The sequence below is a fragment of the Vanessa atalanta genome, chromosome 11 (assembly GCF_905147765.1).
Source record: "Vanessa atalanta chromosome 11, ilVanAtal1.2, whole genome shotgun sequence".
Lineage (NCBI taxonomy): Eukaryota > Metazoa > Arthropoda > Insecta > Lepidoptera > Nymphalidae > Vanessa > Vanessa atalanta.
Window position 1 is genome coordinate 10,268,659 of NC_061881.1, and position 17,820 is coordinate 10,286,478.

At 33.8% G+C, this 17,820-nt stretch overlaps 1 protein-coding gene across 1 annotated transcript; it reads right to left on the minus strand.

Moving 5' to 3' along the window:
• Nucleotides 1-239: 239 nt before the first annotated feature.
• LOC125067354 (fibril-forming collagen alpha chain-like) lies at nucleotides 240-11,722 on the minus strand. The gene is made up of 25 exons (XM_047675901.1): nucleotides 11,700-11,722; nucleotides 9,811-9,969; nucleotides 9,367-9,405; nucleotides 8,990-9,031; nucleotides 8,720-8,851; nucleotides 8,208-8,392; nucleotides 7,298-7,415; nucleotides 7,006-7,130; nucleotides 6,713-6,919; nucleotides 6,172-6,270; nucleotides 5,754-6,050; nucleotides 5,169-5,636; nucleotides 4,737-4,898; nucleotides 4,428-4,625; nucleotides 4,196-4,340; nucleotides 3,753-4,013; nucleotides 3,537-3,670; nucleotides 3,154-3,423; nucleotides 2,747-2,962; nucleotides 2,373-2,661; nucleotides 1,932-2,117; nucleotides 1,523-1,744; nucleotides 1,159-1,328; nucleotides 527-748; nucleotides 240-449 (listed from the first exon to the last, which is right to left on the minus strand). The coding sequence occupies exons 2-25, from the start codon at nucleotides 9,962-9,964 to the stop codon at nucleotides 303-305; spliced, it is 4,488 nt and encodes a 1,495-aa protein (XP_047531857.1). The 5' UTR covers nucleotides 9,965-9,969; nucleotides 11,700-11,722; the 3' UTR covers nucleotides 240-302.
• Nucleotides 11,723-17,820: the final 6,098 nt, after the last annotated feature.

Genomic DNA, 17,820 nt, shown 5'->3' on the forward strand with positions numbered 1-17,820 from the left:
TGCTAAAATTATTGTTAATTAATAATTATAGAAATTAAAATATTAAACATTTTGTTTTACTTAGCTAATATTTGAGTCATTTATTAAACCTATACAATCAATTCTAAACAAACATACGTGAATCATTTAACGATAAAATCTTAACTACGTAAGTTTTTACTAGGAGATACTATTTTTTACTAAAAATGCTAATCTGGCTAGGTATAAATTGTATAAAAAATATTTAAAAAGAATAGTGACAAAAAATTTTACTAAATTCCTATAAAATCTATATTATAACCATTGTCGATAGAAATTTCCTTTTAACTAAAACAGGCAAGGCCCATTTCGATCCTGAACATTTGGTCGTGTCTGCCGACGTCACGCACGGCGACGTCCAGCAGCGGCAGACGCCCGGGCTTATCCGTTTCGTATTGCAATATCGTCTTCGCCCATTCTTGTTTCTTATGCTGCAACAGATTCCATTTTATAGATTTCATACAAATAGCTGACACTGATCGAAATTTATCAGTGATGTTTCGCTTACCTGACATTCATCCAATAAAGCCTTATATCTAAGCCTGTTGTTAGCTTTTGGTAGAATCTCCGCATCGTTAAACGCAAGTAATTTCAACCCGTGTTTATAATTTCTGGTCGCTGGATCATAATATCCGACGGTATTGCGGCAGTGTAGCGTCACATTCTGAACTGCTCTCATAGATAAGAGCTGGAGGTATGTGAGCTGACTGTTATCGGCTTTGTAAGAAATCTGTAATGTCGTGCATATTTAATTAAAGATTTATTGGCCATAGAAACCAAAGTTTTCCCAACATATCTCAATCCTTTAAAAATTATCACAATTGTAAAATTAATTTATGGGAAATAGCACAACAACTTCTATAAGAACTTTTTGGGAAACTCAACTTTAGTATGCTGTCATCTCTGTCCAATTATATTTGAAAAATAGGATAATTTTAACAATATTGGTAGAATAAATATATAAAGTATAATAATTTCGGGTAGTAGTTTATGACAACTAGTTTAACCTTCACTTTAATTAAATTTTAATACTTTTTTAAGGTACCCGTTTAAGTAATCAGCAAATAATTGTAGAATAATATTACAATTAAGAGTAACTAGTATTGTTTTAGTTCAGTTTTTGATGTGGTATAATGTTACCGTAAATCCATTATCGATTTCGCTAAGCCATGCTTCATTTCTGCCTGTATGCGTGAGATCTTCTGACATAATTGGCTTAGGGAACACGCAGCTTGCACTAGTTGCCATATCACAATGTACCAATATAGCATCGTTGTAGTCTCCACCGTTGGGATCAATCCAATACTGACCTGAAATATTGGACGTTTATCATTAAAAAATCATAGGCAGTATCTACTTAATACAACAATCTTTGGTATCATTAAAGAAGAACTTATTGCACTTCTGTATATGGAACTGACTGAACGAACTGGGTCATTTATATTGATTTCCATAAGATTCAAATTCGATTTAGTTACAAACAATATTATAAACATGGACATACCACTCGTGAATTCAGGGTGGTGATATTTAATATCACCACATGTTTTTGCTGGAGCTTCCTTCGAACCATCGGGTTTTAAAAATTTATCAAGAGATACTTTTAGTCTTTCGTATGCTTTCATTACAATTTTCTTTCTTTCTTCTGGGCTCATGTCATCTTTGAAGAAACGTGGTGGCATACTGTTGGGATCGTCACCTAATGGGTCTGGTCCTTTGATTGATCCTTTAAAACGATATGTTTTTTAGTATTTATAAATTAAAATCTTTTTAGCGTTTTCAGCAACAACAATAGACCTATCAAATAATATTTAAAGGGTCTATTTTATGACTTCATTTAAATACTGCTGTCAAATCATACAAATTGTTGATCTTAGCTAAATAGATTGTTAAGCTTATTGAGTCATATGTACCTTGTTGTAACATAGCAGCGATAGCAGCGGCATCGTAAGCTAAACCTTCTCCCGGTGGACCAGGTGGGCCAGGTGGACCAGCTGGTCCTGGGGTGCCATGACGTCCAGGTTCCCCTGGAGATCCACGACCACCAGGTGGACCACTTGGACCAAGTGGTCCAGGATTTCCGTCACGACCAGGTGGACCTATTATTTTAATTTGAATATTATCTACCCGATATTACTTTTGGAATTTTAAATTATAATGTTCATTATATAGCGAAAATATAGACTAGTTCTTTTTTTAATATACATTATCATATCTTTGTCCTAAAAATGTTAGTGTTAGGATTTAAGAATTTTTTTATACAAATATATAATGTTTTTTTATTAGATTAGATTATTTTAATAATAGAAATTTGATTAATAATATAAAGTCATATATAATAGTAATGTTTTTACCTCTTGGTCCCGATTCTCCATCTTTTCCAGGTGGTCCAATTGATCCTGGAAGACCCCTGTCACCAGCTCGCCCAGGAGCACCTACCATACCTGGTAGGCCAGGTATACCTGCATGACCCTTAGCTCCGTCAACTCCAGCTTCACCACGTTCACCCTTTAAACCATCCGCGCCAGGTTGCCCTTGTTTCCCAGCAGGACCCTGGGGGCCATCGACACCGGGTGGTCCAGATTCGCCTCTTGGTCCTCTTTCTCCAGTTGGTCCAGGTGGACCAGAAGAACCAGGTGAGCCCTTAGTAAAACAATTACACCATACAAATATACATATTTTTATTACGTATATTTTTTAATTTTCTTAATCGTCATATTCAATCAACCTGTAATCCCGGTGGACCAGGTGGTCCTGATTGTCCTGGTTGTCCAATCGGTCCCTTGTCTCCTGGTCGTCCTGGTATACCAGGCTGACCAAGTTTTCCTGGGCGGCCTTCTGGCCCTGGCTCTCCCATAGGTCCTGAAGGTCCTTGAAGTCCAGTTGCTCCAATAGGACCCGGTGCTCCATCAGCACCAGGTTTCCCTGGCATACCACTTTCACCCTATGAATAAAATTAAGACATAAAACTTTTTGTTAATTATTATATTTTAAAAAACATATTGAGTAGTAAAAGAAAAAAATGAAACGTATTCTTAGTATTTAAATTCCTTTTGGTAATTAAACATAATTCTTAAAGAACTAATCATCGTCATAATAATTTAATTATTATATTATAATAAAATTATTTATTACCTGTATGCCCCTTAGTCCATGAGGTCCAGGAGGTCCAACCATTCCTTGTAAGCCACTTGGACCCCGTTCTCCAGGTGAACCCGGAGAGCCAGGCGGTCCCTGCGGCCCAACCTCTCCTTCACTGCCTCTTTCACCCTTTAATCCTTCAGGTCCCTGTGGTCCAGTTATCCCTTGAAGTCCCGGAGGACCCGATCGTCCAGTATCACCAGTTGACCCTTTAGCACCTGGAATACCGGGTGAACCCGTTGCTCCTGGGCTACCTTGTGGACCCTATAAATTAAAAGTGTAAAGATGTGTATACAAATTAATTATGAATTGGATCATTATAATTATACATATTTTTTAATAGTCTGTATCAAATTAAAATCTACGTTGACACTCACTGGTGGACCTAGTTCTCCTGGTCTTCCTTGCAATCCAGTATGTCCTATATCTCCCTTAGCACCCTGGTCACCTCGTGTTCCTTTGGCTCCTACTTGGCCAGGTAACCCTCTTTGACCAGGTTCTCCAGATAATCCTTTACAATTAAGAATTAAATATTTTATTGTTTTTCGTATCTTATGTGATTAAATAAATTAATCTATAAAAGTCAATTTTACCTGGATTTCCGGTAGCTCCTTGCTGACCTTTAGCACCTGCATAGCCCCGATCACCCTTTAATCCTGGCATGCCGGTTAGACCCGGTGGTCCAGATAAACCAGGATTCCCTTGTATTCCGGGCTGACCACGATCTCCCGTTGAACCGGGTGCACCTGGTTCTCCTGGTACACCTGGAGTTCCGGGCTCTCCTCTCTCGGCTGGTTCTCCTGGTGGTCCGGTTGGTCCAACAGGGCCCTGCGGTCCTTGTTCACCCTGGCGACCTGCAAATTAGGTCAATTTAATAAACTTTCTTGTTTAAATGTAGTAAGAAAAAATAAATCATGAATTATAAATGTACGAACGTAAAAGAAATGTTTAATTAATAATTATTAAACATTATGTCTAAAAATTAAATATTCATAATAAGAAGAGATTAAAGGGATAAAAAATTATCAAATCTTACCTTGCGGTCCCTCAGGGCCTTGTGGACCAGCTGATCCTCTATCTCCCTTCTCACCAGCGAAACCAGTTAAACCACGTGGTCCAGGCATTCCCATCGCACCAATCGGACCTGGATGACCTTTACTCCCTCTTGGTCCTTCAGGGCCCTAAAGTAATATAATGAATAATTAGTATTATACCTCAATTATACGTATTATAATAAAATATAATAGCCTTATATTTGTAATACGTGCCGGTAGTCCATCAAGCCCTTGAGCTCCAGTTTCTCCTTTTTCACCAGACGCACCAGGTTGACCTGGGATACCTCTTTCCCCTGAAAAGCCTCTTTCACCACGTGGTCCGATAGGTCCGGGAGGTCCAGCAGGACCAGACACTCCTGGTTCACCATCTTTTCCAGCAGATCCTGGTAAACCAGCAGATCCCGGCATACCCTACAGCAAAATGAAGCAGTTATTATATTACAAACATTAATTATTTTTATTATTTATATTTCAGAAATATTTTCATACATACAGTATATAGAAAATAGTGCATGTACTTACAGGAAAACCAGTGGGTCCAGGTGGCCCTGTAGGACCTCGTTCACCTGTAGTACCTACAGGGCCTTGTGGACCTTGAACGCCAGGGCTACCATCTCGCCCTGCGTCTCCTTTAGGTCCTATAGACCCGGGCTGTCCGATTTCACCATCTTTACCTGGCTCTCCCTAAAATAATTATTTATGAAGTAATAATATACTTTAACAGGTTATATAATAAATACCTAACGTTACTAAAATTATATCTGTAATAGTTTACCTAGTGTTTCAGAATGGCGTGACAGGAGTTTTTCTTTAAGTTGAAATAATATTTTATTACCTACCAATATATGTATATATATTTTATACTTTCATTACATGCTTCAAAAAATATATCGATTATTTAATGAAAATTATCAGCCAAAAATGTTAATAGTGATAAACACAGTATATTCTTGCCTGCAATCCTCTTTCTCCCGGGCTACCTATTAAGCCAGGTGGTCCTTGTAAGCCCTGTAATCCTTGCTCGCCAGGTCTTCCATCGGCACCAGGTATACCTCTTTCTCCAGGAGGACCCGACTTTCCAGTTATTCCTGGTCTACCCATTATTCCTCTTGCTCCAGGGAGTCCCTGAGGACCTGGTCTTCCAGCATCACCAGTACTACCTTTAGGTCCCGGAAGACCAACGCTGCCTCTATCACCTGCTTGACCTTTCAAACCCGAAGGACCGTCGATACCAGGTAGTCCTCTTAGCCCTTGTAAGCCTCTTTCACCTTGAGGACCTACATTTCCGGCTGGTCCACGTAAACCCCGTTTTCCTCTTTTTCCTTCTGGTCCAATACTTCCCGGTAAGCCCCTTGGCCCCGGAGATCCAGTTTCTCCTCTTATACCTGAGTCACCTTTTGTTCCCCTTTCCCCTGGTTGCCCCTATAAATAATATTTTTTTTAAAGTGACGTTAGATAAAAACAATTATAATTTAGTTTTAAATGATTTAATACAAAATATCTACTACCATAAATAATATATAACAAAAATATTATTACCGGCATGCCTTTAGCACCTGGTATTCCAGGATCGCCAGCGACTCCAGGAGTACCCCTTGGTCCTGGAAAACCTTGAGGTCCTGCTGCACCAGCTTGACCTTGAATTCCTTTCTCACCGGGTATTCCGTCTCGTCCCGCTAGTCCTGTTGGACCTACTTCTCCGGGCTGTCCAGGGCGTCCGGGTTCACCACGTGGGCCTTGCATACCTTGACTGCCTTTAGGTCCATTAAGTCCTTGTTCGCCTTTCAATCCAGGTGACCCAGGAAACCCAGGAGAACCAGTTTTTCCAACATTACCCTTTTAAAAAAAATATAACAATTATATAACTGTTTATTCAAAGAATCATAATATTTTGGTCTGTAGCTCTCTTTTTCAAATAATGATGTCTAAATAATATAGTTAATAAAAATATCAGTACCATAAGACCTGGTGGTCCAGGCGCTCCATCAACTCCGCGCATGCCTGGAGTACCAGGAGGCCCCTCTCGACCTCTTTCACCCCTCGGCCCTACGGGACCCTGTATAATAAACGAACAGTTATTTTAGCGGAGATAAATATTACGTCACAAAAGCATCTAATAAATAATAGAACACAACAAAACACGTAATATTATGAGATTCATATAAATAAAAATACCATAATATATATAAATAATAATAGAGTTTTTTGACCCGATATCCCGTACATTTTCTCGGTCTCTACAACTTTAGTCAAATTCCTTTTACTTTTTCCATCATATGTACATCTTTGTTAGGTATTGCCCTATTACCTTTCTAATTTCATTCATCCCACCCTTTTTGTATTCCATTCATTCTTCCATCCTGTTTCAACCTAATGGCCTACCACTTATAATACATAACAGTAGGTCGGAAGACAATCATTTTATAATTTTAAATAATTATATTGCTAATATTATTGTATAAATCAAAAACTATTTTTTATTACACAATAAAACTTACGATAAGTCCCGCTGGCCCCATTTGTCCAGGTAAACCAGTTGGGCCCTTTTCTCCGGGTAGCCCTTGTTCGCCCTTTGCGCCATCTTTTCCATCGAAACCACGATGACCCTTTAATCCTTGAAGTCCTGGTACTCCCGGAATACCACGTGGACCCGGCTGTCCGGCCACTCCTACTGGACCAGGTTCCCCATCTTCACCAGGAGTGCCCTTTAGAAAAGAATAATGAGTTTTTTATTGTACTTTTTATAATTCAAAGTAGTAGTGGTATGCAAAAAACAATAGTTTTCATTTACATCTTTTCCTGGTAAGCCCTGCGGTCCTCTTTCTCCAGGTGGCCCCAGTTGTCCCGCAAGCCCAGGTTCACCAGGTTCCCCTCTTGGGCCTTGAAAACCTTGAGGTCCAGGTGGGCCTTGTGGACCTAAATAAATGTTATAATTAATGTTTTTGCTTTGTATCTCAACTAACAATAAATGAAAATTACAAATGTTAAGCTTAATAAAACTTATAAATAAACATGCAGTGCATTCGGGAAGTGCAGAAAACAATTATTATTGCTAATATTCAATAAAACTTCTATTATCCTACCTGGTATTCCTCTAATTCCCGGAGAACCTACAGAAGCCTGCATGTAATGGTACGGGTCGAACGCGGGGCCCTTATCTCCGCCAGCAGCAGCTGCTAACTGGGCTAGGTATGCATTCACCTAAAACATTTCAATGATTCATTCATTTTTTTCCACTTATTTATTTAAAAAAACAACAACAAGCTTTTACTTCTTACATCGTTTTCTTACATTATTTATATTTTACTGAAAATCTTTAAGTTTAAATGTTTTTCTCTATCGGTGTAGTCTACATTCAAAATTCGATGCCATATTCAAATAAAACAAAAAGAAAATGACGTCTACCATATGTAAAAAACACTAATTTTGTTCTTGTGTTCTTCTTGTGTTCTTGTGTTCTTAGATCTTAGATAATGACGGTTAGCACTTATTGTTTATCAAATATACTCTCAATTAAAAGGAACCATGTTGATCAAATAATCAAATCACGGTTTATATTAGTATTCCGAAACATTCCTTTTTCAACATACGATTTTAAATGTATCTTCTATCTTCTAAATAGATCTTAGATAATGACGGTTAGCACTTATTGTTTATCAAATATACTCTCAATTAAAAGGAACCATGTTGATCAAATAATCAAATCACGGTTTATATTAGTATTCCGAAACATTCCTTTTTCAACATACGATTTTAAATGTATCTTCTATCTTCTAAATAGATCTTAGATAATGACGGTTAGCACTTATTGTTTATCAAATATACTCTCAATTAAAAGGAACCATGTTGATCAAATAATCAAATCACGGTTTATATTAGTATTCCGAAACATTCCTTTTTCAACATACGATTTTAAATGTTTTTCTAAGAAGATGCTATAACAAATCTAACTAGAATTCCTTAATATAAAGGAAATAATGTATTAAAACTTACATCAGGCATAGGTCCAACAGGTCCTGGTATTCCAGGGCTACCAGGTACACCATTCACTCCGGGTACACCTGGCGGGCCGGGCGGGCCATCAACACCCGGTTCACCTGAAAAACCTCTAACTGGAACCGTTGGTTGAGCGGCAACGGCTGGCGGTGGTGGTGGAAGAGGACGATTTGTAGTTGGTGCTGAAATGAATATGACTTATAATGCTGCAAATGTAATATTAATCGATTATCGATTCGAAATCGATTTTAGCTTCAAAAGGTATTTAAGAAATGATTAATTAAATAGTGTTGTGTGTTCTTCTTTTGAATATCAAATCAATGATTTTAGAAAAAGACAGATTAGTGTTTAAATTAAGCACCTACTGAAGTTCAAAATTTATAAATGAGGTTGAATGCGTTAGTAATTCTATAACGCTTTCTTTTGAATTGCTCATTTTTTTTTTAAATTGTACTAAATTATCTTCACGTTAAGAATAACTTTCGAATACTTTATTTTTAAAATCTTACTTGATAGACAGGATGGTAGAACAGAACAATTAACGCGGTTGCTATAACACTGGCAAAGAGTGCAATTGTCTCTCTTCCAAGTTTCACCGTCTGTGAATGACCGTCCCATATCGAAGCATCGGCTTACTGGCGCTACAAGGGAAAGATTTGTTGAAATATATACCCATAATGAATACTGCTCTTAAATTAATACATATAATTACTGTTTTTTTTTTACTTAAAAATACAAATAAAACAAAATATTGAAAAAAAAGTTGCTGTATTTCTTACCTCTATTTACTTGTGGCAATGGTCGTCGGTAACCAGGAGTAGCTAAAATAAAGTTATATTTTAATTCGTAGATAACTTAAGTTCGTTTGGCTAAAAAAGAAATGCAAAAAAGCAACATTTTAAAACGCTAAGCAAATTAACAAATTTTAATCTGACTTGTAATTGGTCAATAGCAAGGGATGACGCAATAGGCGACCAATGAGCGCATTGTATTTAGACTATGACAAGAACTTCAGAAACTGGAGTTCAACATTAAGTAATAGAGTACCAACAGCTCTCGCCAAGATATGGAGCATTGATATTACGAGTAATGAAGTTACAGACGAAAAAAAAAACAAAGTAAAACAGTAGAAATATAGGCAATTAAAATTACATACCAGTCGTTGACCCTCTGAAGTCCCGTTCAGCAATTATAGCTGCAAATAATATATAAAGTTTATCTGTAGATTGACGTAATTAAAATAGAATCGGAAATATAATACATATATGTATAAAAATATTTAAAATTGTCATGGACTACTTACACAAAACTAACGTCTAAAAGTTTCACACAGGGGTTGTTATTATGGTAATCTCTCATACTAACCTGCATTGGATTAATATGTAATATGCTATTTTGCGATTCAACGGGGAATACTGCTAGCATGCTTGCCACCATTTCACGTGATTAAGATTTATACATTAACTATTTTTAATATATTCATGGACTGAAATTTGACTTACCTGATTACTGATATAAAATTTATATGTACAATCTATATTTTGTCTATTATTTCTTGAAGATTATATTATTATTTAAATTAAATTAACCAGTATCATACCATTTTCATCTTCTCCAAATGGATTATAATCATCGTAGTTTATGAGATCTGATTCTTGAGCTTGAGGAAGTTCCTCTTCTTTGTTGTCTGCTAGATCCTTGGCAACAGCTGGCAGCACCAGCAGTGCCAGACAAGCGAGTTTCGCCTGCCACATGCTGCCTAGAAATATAATTCAATAACATATAATAGATTTATAGTAATATGTTGTACTTATTATAAATTAAATATTAATTGTTATGGTTATTAAAAATTACCAAAACACTAGTTAAAAAAACCAAATTTATTCAATATAATCAAACGCGTTGTTAAGGTTCATATGGATTTTGTTTATCTATACAAATATTATATATGCGAAAGTAATTCTGTCCGTCTATCTGTCTGTATGTCTGGCTGAAATTTATGGTATGAAGCAAACTTGAATACCTAAAACGCAAGCGAAGTCGCGGACAACAATTAGTATTTTATTAATTTGAGAAACATCGTATCTTTTTCTCTCCGAGGCACGGAAGTGAAGCCTATTCCTCTGCAGTAACACTCAATAGCGTCTTAAACAATTTAAACACATTTAAATTGTTTAAGACTCTATACAGATCGTCGGCTAGATACTCATAATGCAGCTGTTGGACCATTTTAGTATGACCATAATAGTAAGAATTATAACTAACAAAATTAGAACATCTAGGAGAGAAATTATATCACTCAATTAAATGTAACACTAATGTCCTAAACGTATCTCATTCTATAAACGCGTCCCACTAACCTTTTTAAATTCAACTCAAACATCTGTCTGAATAAACTTGACAGAATCAATTGGCGCCTTAGTAATTAATTTTAGCAACAGATAGGCCAATTGTCTCAAAGGAATTCTCATCTACTTTGTATTGAGATTTGGGCAGTTAACCTTTGAATTGATTTAACGGTTGAAATGTATCGGTGTTGAATTGATATCTATTATGAATGGTTAGTGATACGCTTTGTAGTGGTTGATAATGATATTATTTTTATAGAGCAATACCAAAAGTGGTACGCGTGGCAATGCCATTTTTTTTTATAAGTAATTATATTCGAATATCGCACGGGTGGCCATTGTGGCTTAATATACAAAATTTCAAGGGAATAAATAATACAAAATAATCTTCTAACAATTGCTTGAATAAAATATATTCTGAATTTAAAAATTGACATGAAATTCTCCTTACACAAAACTAACGTCTGAAAGTTTCACACGAAGATAATTATTATAATTAGTACCTCTTCTTTAGTTATAGAGAAAAAATTTACGAATTAAAATTAAACATAATTTTGTATTTAGTAATGATGCAAAATAATGTTAAAGTGCACAAGTATCTCCAACAAGTCTCTCAAACAGGTGCATGGAAATCTGTCACGACCGAAGAGAGTTTAAGACCAGATTAACGAACGATTTTAGAACAGCAAAGTATATTTTTAACTCTCTGAAGACTTTGACGTGACTTTTTAGTGAAATTATATTTTTTTTCTTTTTATAACTTACAAGACAGACAATCCGAAAATTTAAATAGTATGTTAGTAAAATATTTTTACGCACAAACTCTGCACAGTTTTATGAGCAAATTCAAGCACGTATTATAACGATTTATTGCGTATTGTTGTTTAATTTTAATTTAATTTAAAAAAAAAACTGATTTAGAACATAAATTATAAAATTGTTCATATATAAATATAATATTATAACTCACAACATCTGTTGTGTGTATTCACGACTGATAGAGTTTAAGACTTTACTTAACTTATAACAAATAGATTACTTCATTAAAGAAAAAAGAAACTTTTATTAACTTTATACTCGAAAACTAGAATAGATAAATAGTAATAACACAAAAAAAGCTCATAATAAAAATTAGCACTACCTTCGTGACGTAGATAGGGGTAGCGCGGCCCGCCCGCGCCGCAACGATTGCGCGTCCCGTCGCCGAGATAGCAATAAATATGCGCGCACGCAGCCTGCGTACGCACCGAATTCTAGGGCCACAGGGTTACAAAACCTTTCTTGCTATTAAATACATTTAATTAAACTATAATATATTATATTAAGTATAAGAAATAGCTTTAAAATCCATTTTTTTTAAATTAATATTATCATATTATTTGTTTAAAAAAAAATTAAATGATATGAACATTATACTCGTACTGTATCTTTATTACCGCAATGAAAAGAAAATCTGACATGTCTGAATTCAGAGATTCAGAATTTCTTAATAGAAATGCCCAATGACTGATATTGGCTCGACCTGTGATAAGAACCCGTGACCTCAACAAGATTTGCAATATCACAATAAAATTAATACAATAAGGCAAAAATAAATGTAGGTATTTAAAAAAAAATTACAGTATTTCTTTATGATTTTCAACGTAAACTTAGGGTAGTCTTTTAAAATACTTTATTTACTCGTCAAGTCTGCGTACATTTTCAGATATAAGTCGTAAAAAAGCATATATGCTATAGCAAGAGTAGTGTTATACATAACTGTAAATATTTTACATCCTTGCGGACTGTGAATAGGTTATTAATTTGTAGTTTAATAAGCTTTTAGTTATATTAGTTTACAAAATAATACATTATGTTCAAAATAAAAAAAAAATCTCAATTATACGATTTTACCTAACGTGCTCAGCGGTGAAGGAAAACATCATGAGGAAACCTGGACTTGATTGAAGAGAATCTGCTACGAGTATTCACCAACCCACGTTGATGCAGCGGTGCGATATTAAGAGGTTACATTACTTGTTTTAAGAAAACTCTTCTCCTTGTACAGATAGACATATGTGGCAACTTTTATGATAATCGGTTTAACAGTAACAAACAACTTTTGATCTCGTAACTAAATTTTAAGGTCCATTTGTGACACTTTATTGGATGTGAGTTTCGTTTCCATCACAAAATTTTCTAATAATTATTCATAACCGAATTAAGCTAAAAATGAAACAGTTTACGAAATTATATATAGTAAAATTAAACTGTTCTTTAAAAATAAATGTGAATATTAATTTTGGACATTAAAACTGTTGGCTACCCCTGATATCGATATGTAGGCCGCAAACTAATATATATCATATCATAGAGGCATAGCAATCGCGATCAGTGGCACACCAATTCTTAGACAAACGACACTTTTAAATGCAGGGGTCAACAATCGCACGCGCCTGCCTATTAGGTACAAATACAGACTAATATATATATAGAGCAAACGTTTTGAACGAAACAATCACAATTATGTTATGCATAAAGTAAATTATGGCTTTATGGACACAAAGGCTATGTGTGCCTGGGTGTTAGTACCACTCACATGTCACATATTCAACTGCCATACATATCAAAGCATATTACAGTTATGTTCTGGTCTGAAGGGTGAGTGGTGAATGAAAGTTTTATTTTTTTAAGGGTTACGTCTTTTTTCCAAAAGTTGATGGCGCATTTACGACGTATGTGATATTTCTTACAATGCCACTGTCTATGGGCTATTGTGACCACTTACCATTCCAAGTAGCCCATCGGCAATTTTTTACTTATTTTAAAGAATATATAAAAAAATATGAATGTCTTCATAACTTTCGTTTTTTTGCGTTATTTCGCTGCGTTAAGTTAATGTTAATCCATATATATTCCAACCATAAGAGAGATATATACTCTATTACACTTAATTATGATAATTAGTTATCATAGTTAAGTGTAATAGAGTTGTATTATAAATAAAGATATATTAGTCATAAACTTTTAATAGTGCACAATATAACTGAACTATCAGCAAATTGCACGAAATACGTAAATCTAAGGTTTTTTTTTATCTTTTTTCCAACTTCCATTGGAACAGGTTATAGGTCCGGTGAGTTTTAGATTTTAATATGATATGTGTATATTTTAGAGATAGTAAAGTGTTGCGCGAACCTTTCCCAACTAAATATTAACCACCAAATACCAAAACTACAAGCGTACCTACTATTACTTTTTAGTACGACTTTTAATGTCTTACTAAATAAACCACGGAAATATAAGAAAATATTATACACCATATAGTTTATACACCATAAATAAAGTTCTCTGACTTATTTTACTCTGTATATATTCGCATAACATTTGACCAGAATATTGAGAGAAATGTCCTTTGTGACAGATTTGTATTTATTGTTAGTTGCAAGACTTCGTTAAATATTGCATTTGACTGTATGATTTATGATTACCACTATTTTCTAAAGTAGACATATATACACTCCTATACAAAACAACGCAGAGACCTAGTTTAGTTTATGCTAGGTTTAGGGACAATATTCTTAATAATAAAGAATTATTGTGTCATTTGTTAAATAATAAATGTCTTTGCTAAATCGTCAGTAAAAAATGACACAGAAATTATAAATAATAATATAATTAGAACCACTTTATTTCGAAGATGTATAAATAGTCATGATAAAAAGTTAAATGTCAAAGGATTATAGCTGTAGCGTTTAGAGTTTAGCGTTAAAAACAATAGTATAAAAAAAATATTCAAAATACGTATCATAAGTAAAACTTCAAACCCCATCCCAAAAACTGTCATGTTGGCGCTTAGCGCTTTTTTTAAATATTTTATTGATAATATAAAACAGAGTATATACCTACTCGTAATAATGTAGAATAAAACTGTCATAGCTGCACATATTTTGTAAGAACTCACTTCGTATCTCTCAAAATCACCGTCGAATGTCGAAAACCGACTTAAGATGATACGCTATTTTAATAATTGAACTTTTTATGATATAATTTTATTAGTCAATTGTGATTGTTCTAACGAATATGTTTACATGATACAAAATGTTTTTACAGGAAAGATACCTCGGTTACATTTAATAACTCAACCTAATGTTGAATATTTTCCCTACATTTGAAATTTCAAGTTTCGAGTTCAAAGGACTCCAAATAAATTCAAGCGAATAAAGCTACTGTATTAGCATAAAATGCAAATTAAGATAAAGAAACCCGCGTCATATTAAAATATATAAAAAAATATAAAACCTTTTTTTTCTTTAAATTTTCTACCAAAATTAGTTTAACAAACAATATGAATAGGGTAAAATCTTTTAGAAGATTTATTTTAAATAATGACCAAACGATGACAAACAACATCTAATTTTGTAAAACATATTTTATAAATAATTAATTATATGAAGAACTGGACTTGGCGGTCTAGTGACTAGCTTGTTCGGCAGCAGGTTCCAATATGTACCAATAAAAACTTCAGTCAGTAGAAATTATTAGCAGAAGCCCTGAGTTGGAAAGCACTTAAAGCCGTTGGACCTGCGTCAATAGAGTTTTGCCAAATTATGAGAATATTATATCGATTAAGCACACCAGATATTAAATAATAATTGAAATTAACATTTTTTTTTAATATTTCAGATAATATCAAAGAAGTACTTAACATTTTAGTGACCAATTGGAGTATCTTAATTAACGGCACAATTCGTAACAATTGTCTCACTTAACCAATTTAATTAAAGGAAAACATTCGGCCGACTCCCCCAACTTAATGCTAACAATTATTTCTAAAGGTGAAATCCTTCTATTGCTATAAGAAGTTTAAAACGCTTTTTTATCTTAAAAAGTACTCTGTCTGTTTTCTATGTCCAAAAAAGGACACTTCATGGTAAGTGGACTTCTAGGTCTATAGACATTATATAGTACTTACTCTTCATAACGATCTAAACCAATTGTGTAATGTCAATTCAAAGTCAAAAATGTATTATTTTTTACTTAAATGAAGAAAAAAGTTATCTATAGAATGTTTTTTATATCTATTTTGTTAATTTAAATCTACGAATGTTGTTTATATCGGCTCACTTTATTTTGTGGATGTGTGGTGTGTCCGTGTACGTAATCATTTTCACACATTCATCATTCCTTCCTTCAAATAAAGGTTGACGCTGTTTATTAAAAAAGTTGTATAATGTATGGAATTGTATTGCAAAGCGATCATTCTTTGTTCATCTTAAGTACTCTGTTCAATTTGTAAATAAATCTTAAAAAATCAGGAATTTCATAGGCGGTTCCAAAGCCAAGTTTTTAGAATTAAAAAAAAAAAAAAAACCAAATTTAAAGAACTAAGCAATACAAACCAGATATTGATGTTTAGTGACTGGTTAAATTAAAAAATTACCTAACGAAAAACTTCTTTATTCTGTCTAATGACGTTTGGATGAGATCTTCGTAAACGCAAAAAATAATTCTTTGTTCTGATATGCAATAAGTAATTAAACTTCTATATTTATCATGTCTTATTATATTTAATTTTAGGATAATATTTATTAGAATAATCAAAAACAAATTAAAAAAAAAACAAACCGTTCTAAAATAATATTTCCAACTCTAGTTCAAATTCATAATATCACTCATAAATATTAAATAAAACTACTCAAAATAATTATACTTTGAAAAACAATCATATTCCTAGAAGTGACATCAACAATACATCTATTACTCTCAATATGGCTGACATTAACCCAAATAAACGACAGAACTGTCCTTCGAAGGGCACAACAATTGTCTTGAACCAATTCAGCTACTTACTGCTGCAGCTGATTGATATGTACATGACATCATTCTCTGATCACTTGATATGATATGATTCGCGAAATCGTGTCAAAAATATCATGCAGTAATAGTTATATATATAATAGTTTAGTCGCTACATACTCAACATACATCTCTTTCATTTATCATATCTGCCTTAACTTTGCCTTTACCCTGCATCTAAAGACAAAGATTACTAAGATTCCGTTAGCAGAGGTTTCGTATGATAAAATTAAACACAATATTTATATAATTTTTTTTTAGATCTTTTTTTTTAACTATTATTTCTAATTTATCGTTTGTCCCGTTACATATATGACAATGTCCTCCAGGTCCATATCAAATTCCATCAGGAAGGATTTAGTGAGGTAATAAATAGAAAATAGAATTCATTTAACATATAAATTACAATAACATAACGTTTATAAATTAAAAGTGGTTAATAGGGCAGAATCACTCAATTTTTTGCAGAACTTAAAGTGCCAATTTAACTTACTGTATACTGCGAAACTGAATTTATCCTCAAATACGTCGAACAAAAATTTGATAAATGCACCGGTACTTTAATGTCCTGTTTCCCAAAACTAACTACGACATCAAAACGAAGTATCGATTATTTAGTACTCATTTAGTGCCACACTTGGAGACAAATAAATATAATAATTATTTTTTTACTTTTAAATAACATAACTTGCTTATTTCATAGTATATGCTCAGAAAAATAGATATCTGAGTTAGTTATTACCTATTGATATAACAACACTAATTAGGTAATTACTAACTTATTTTAATATCATTATATAATGAACGATACGGATATCAAATTATCACTATGTTAGTTAATAAAAAACATGAGTGTGAAGACCGCAATCCGTACAAACATCGTTGAATTTACCGCGTGCTTAATATGTGTTTGTAATTCTTATCAAGCTCAAAGGCGAAGGAAAACATCTAAAGTAAAACTGCATTTCTGAGACGAATTTCTGCCACATGCACTCGAATATTATTTAATATCAATGCACTTGAATACAGTTGGCAATATTTACGACATTCACACATCAATATTACATATGGACACGAGGACCATATGTAATATTGATGAACCTACCTAGGTAGTACATTAATATTACATATTATATTATTTATCCAAATGTAAATACTAACTATTATTTAGAGGTAGAGGAACCAGTTTGTACAACGGGACCCAGTCACTCCTGATATATTCTACCGCCAAGCAATAACAATACTTGGAATTGTCTTTTTTCGGTTTGTAGGTTTGAGTGAGCCAATGTAACAGGCACATGGGACATAACATCTTAGTTTCCAAGGTCGATGGCGCATTGGCGATGTTAGGGATGGAATGGTAATGATTTCTATATGCCGATGATGACCACTTATCTTCAGGTGGCCCTTTTGCTCGTCCACCA

Coding starts and splice junctions, on each gene's coding strand:
- LOC125067354 (XM_047675901.1), bottom strand. CDS start 9,964: ATGTGGCAGGCGAAACTCGCTTGTCTGGCACTGCTGGTGCTGCCAGCT. Junction 6,271..6,712: donor TGGGGCCAGCGGGACTTATC/GTAAGTTTTATT, acceptor TTTATTATACAG/GGTCCCGTAGGGCCGAGGGG. Junction 2,963..3,153: donor ATGGACTAAGGGGCATACAG/GTAATAAATAAT, acceptor TTTTATTCATAG/GGTGAAAGTGGTATGCCAGG.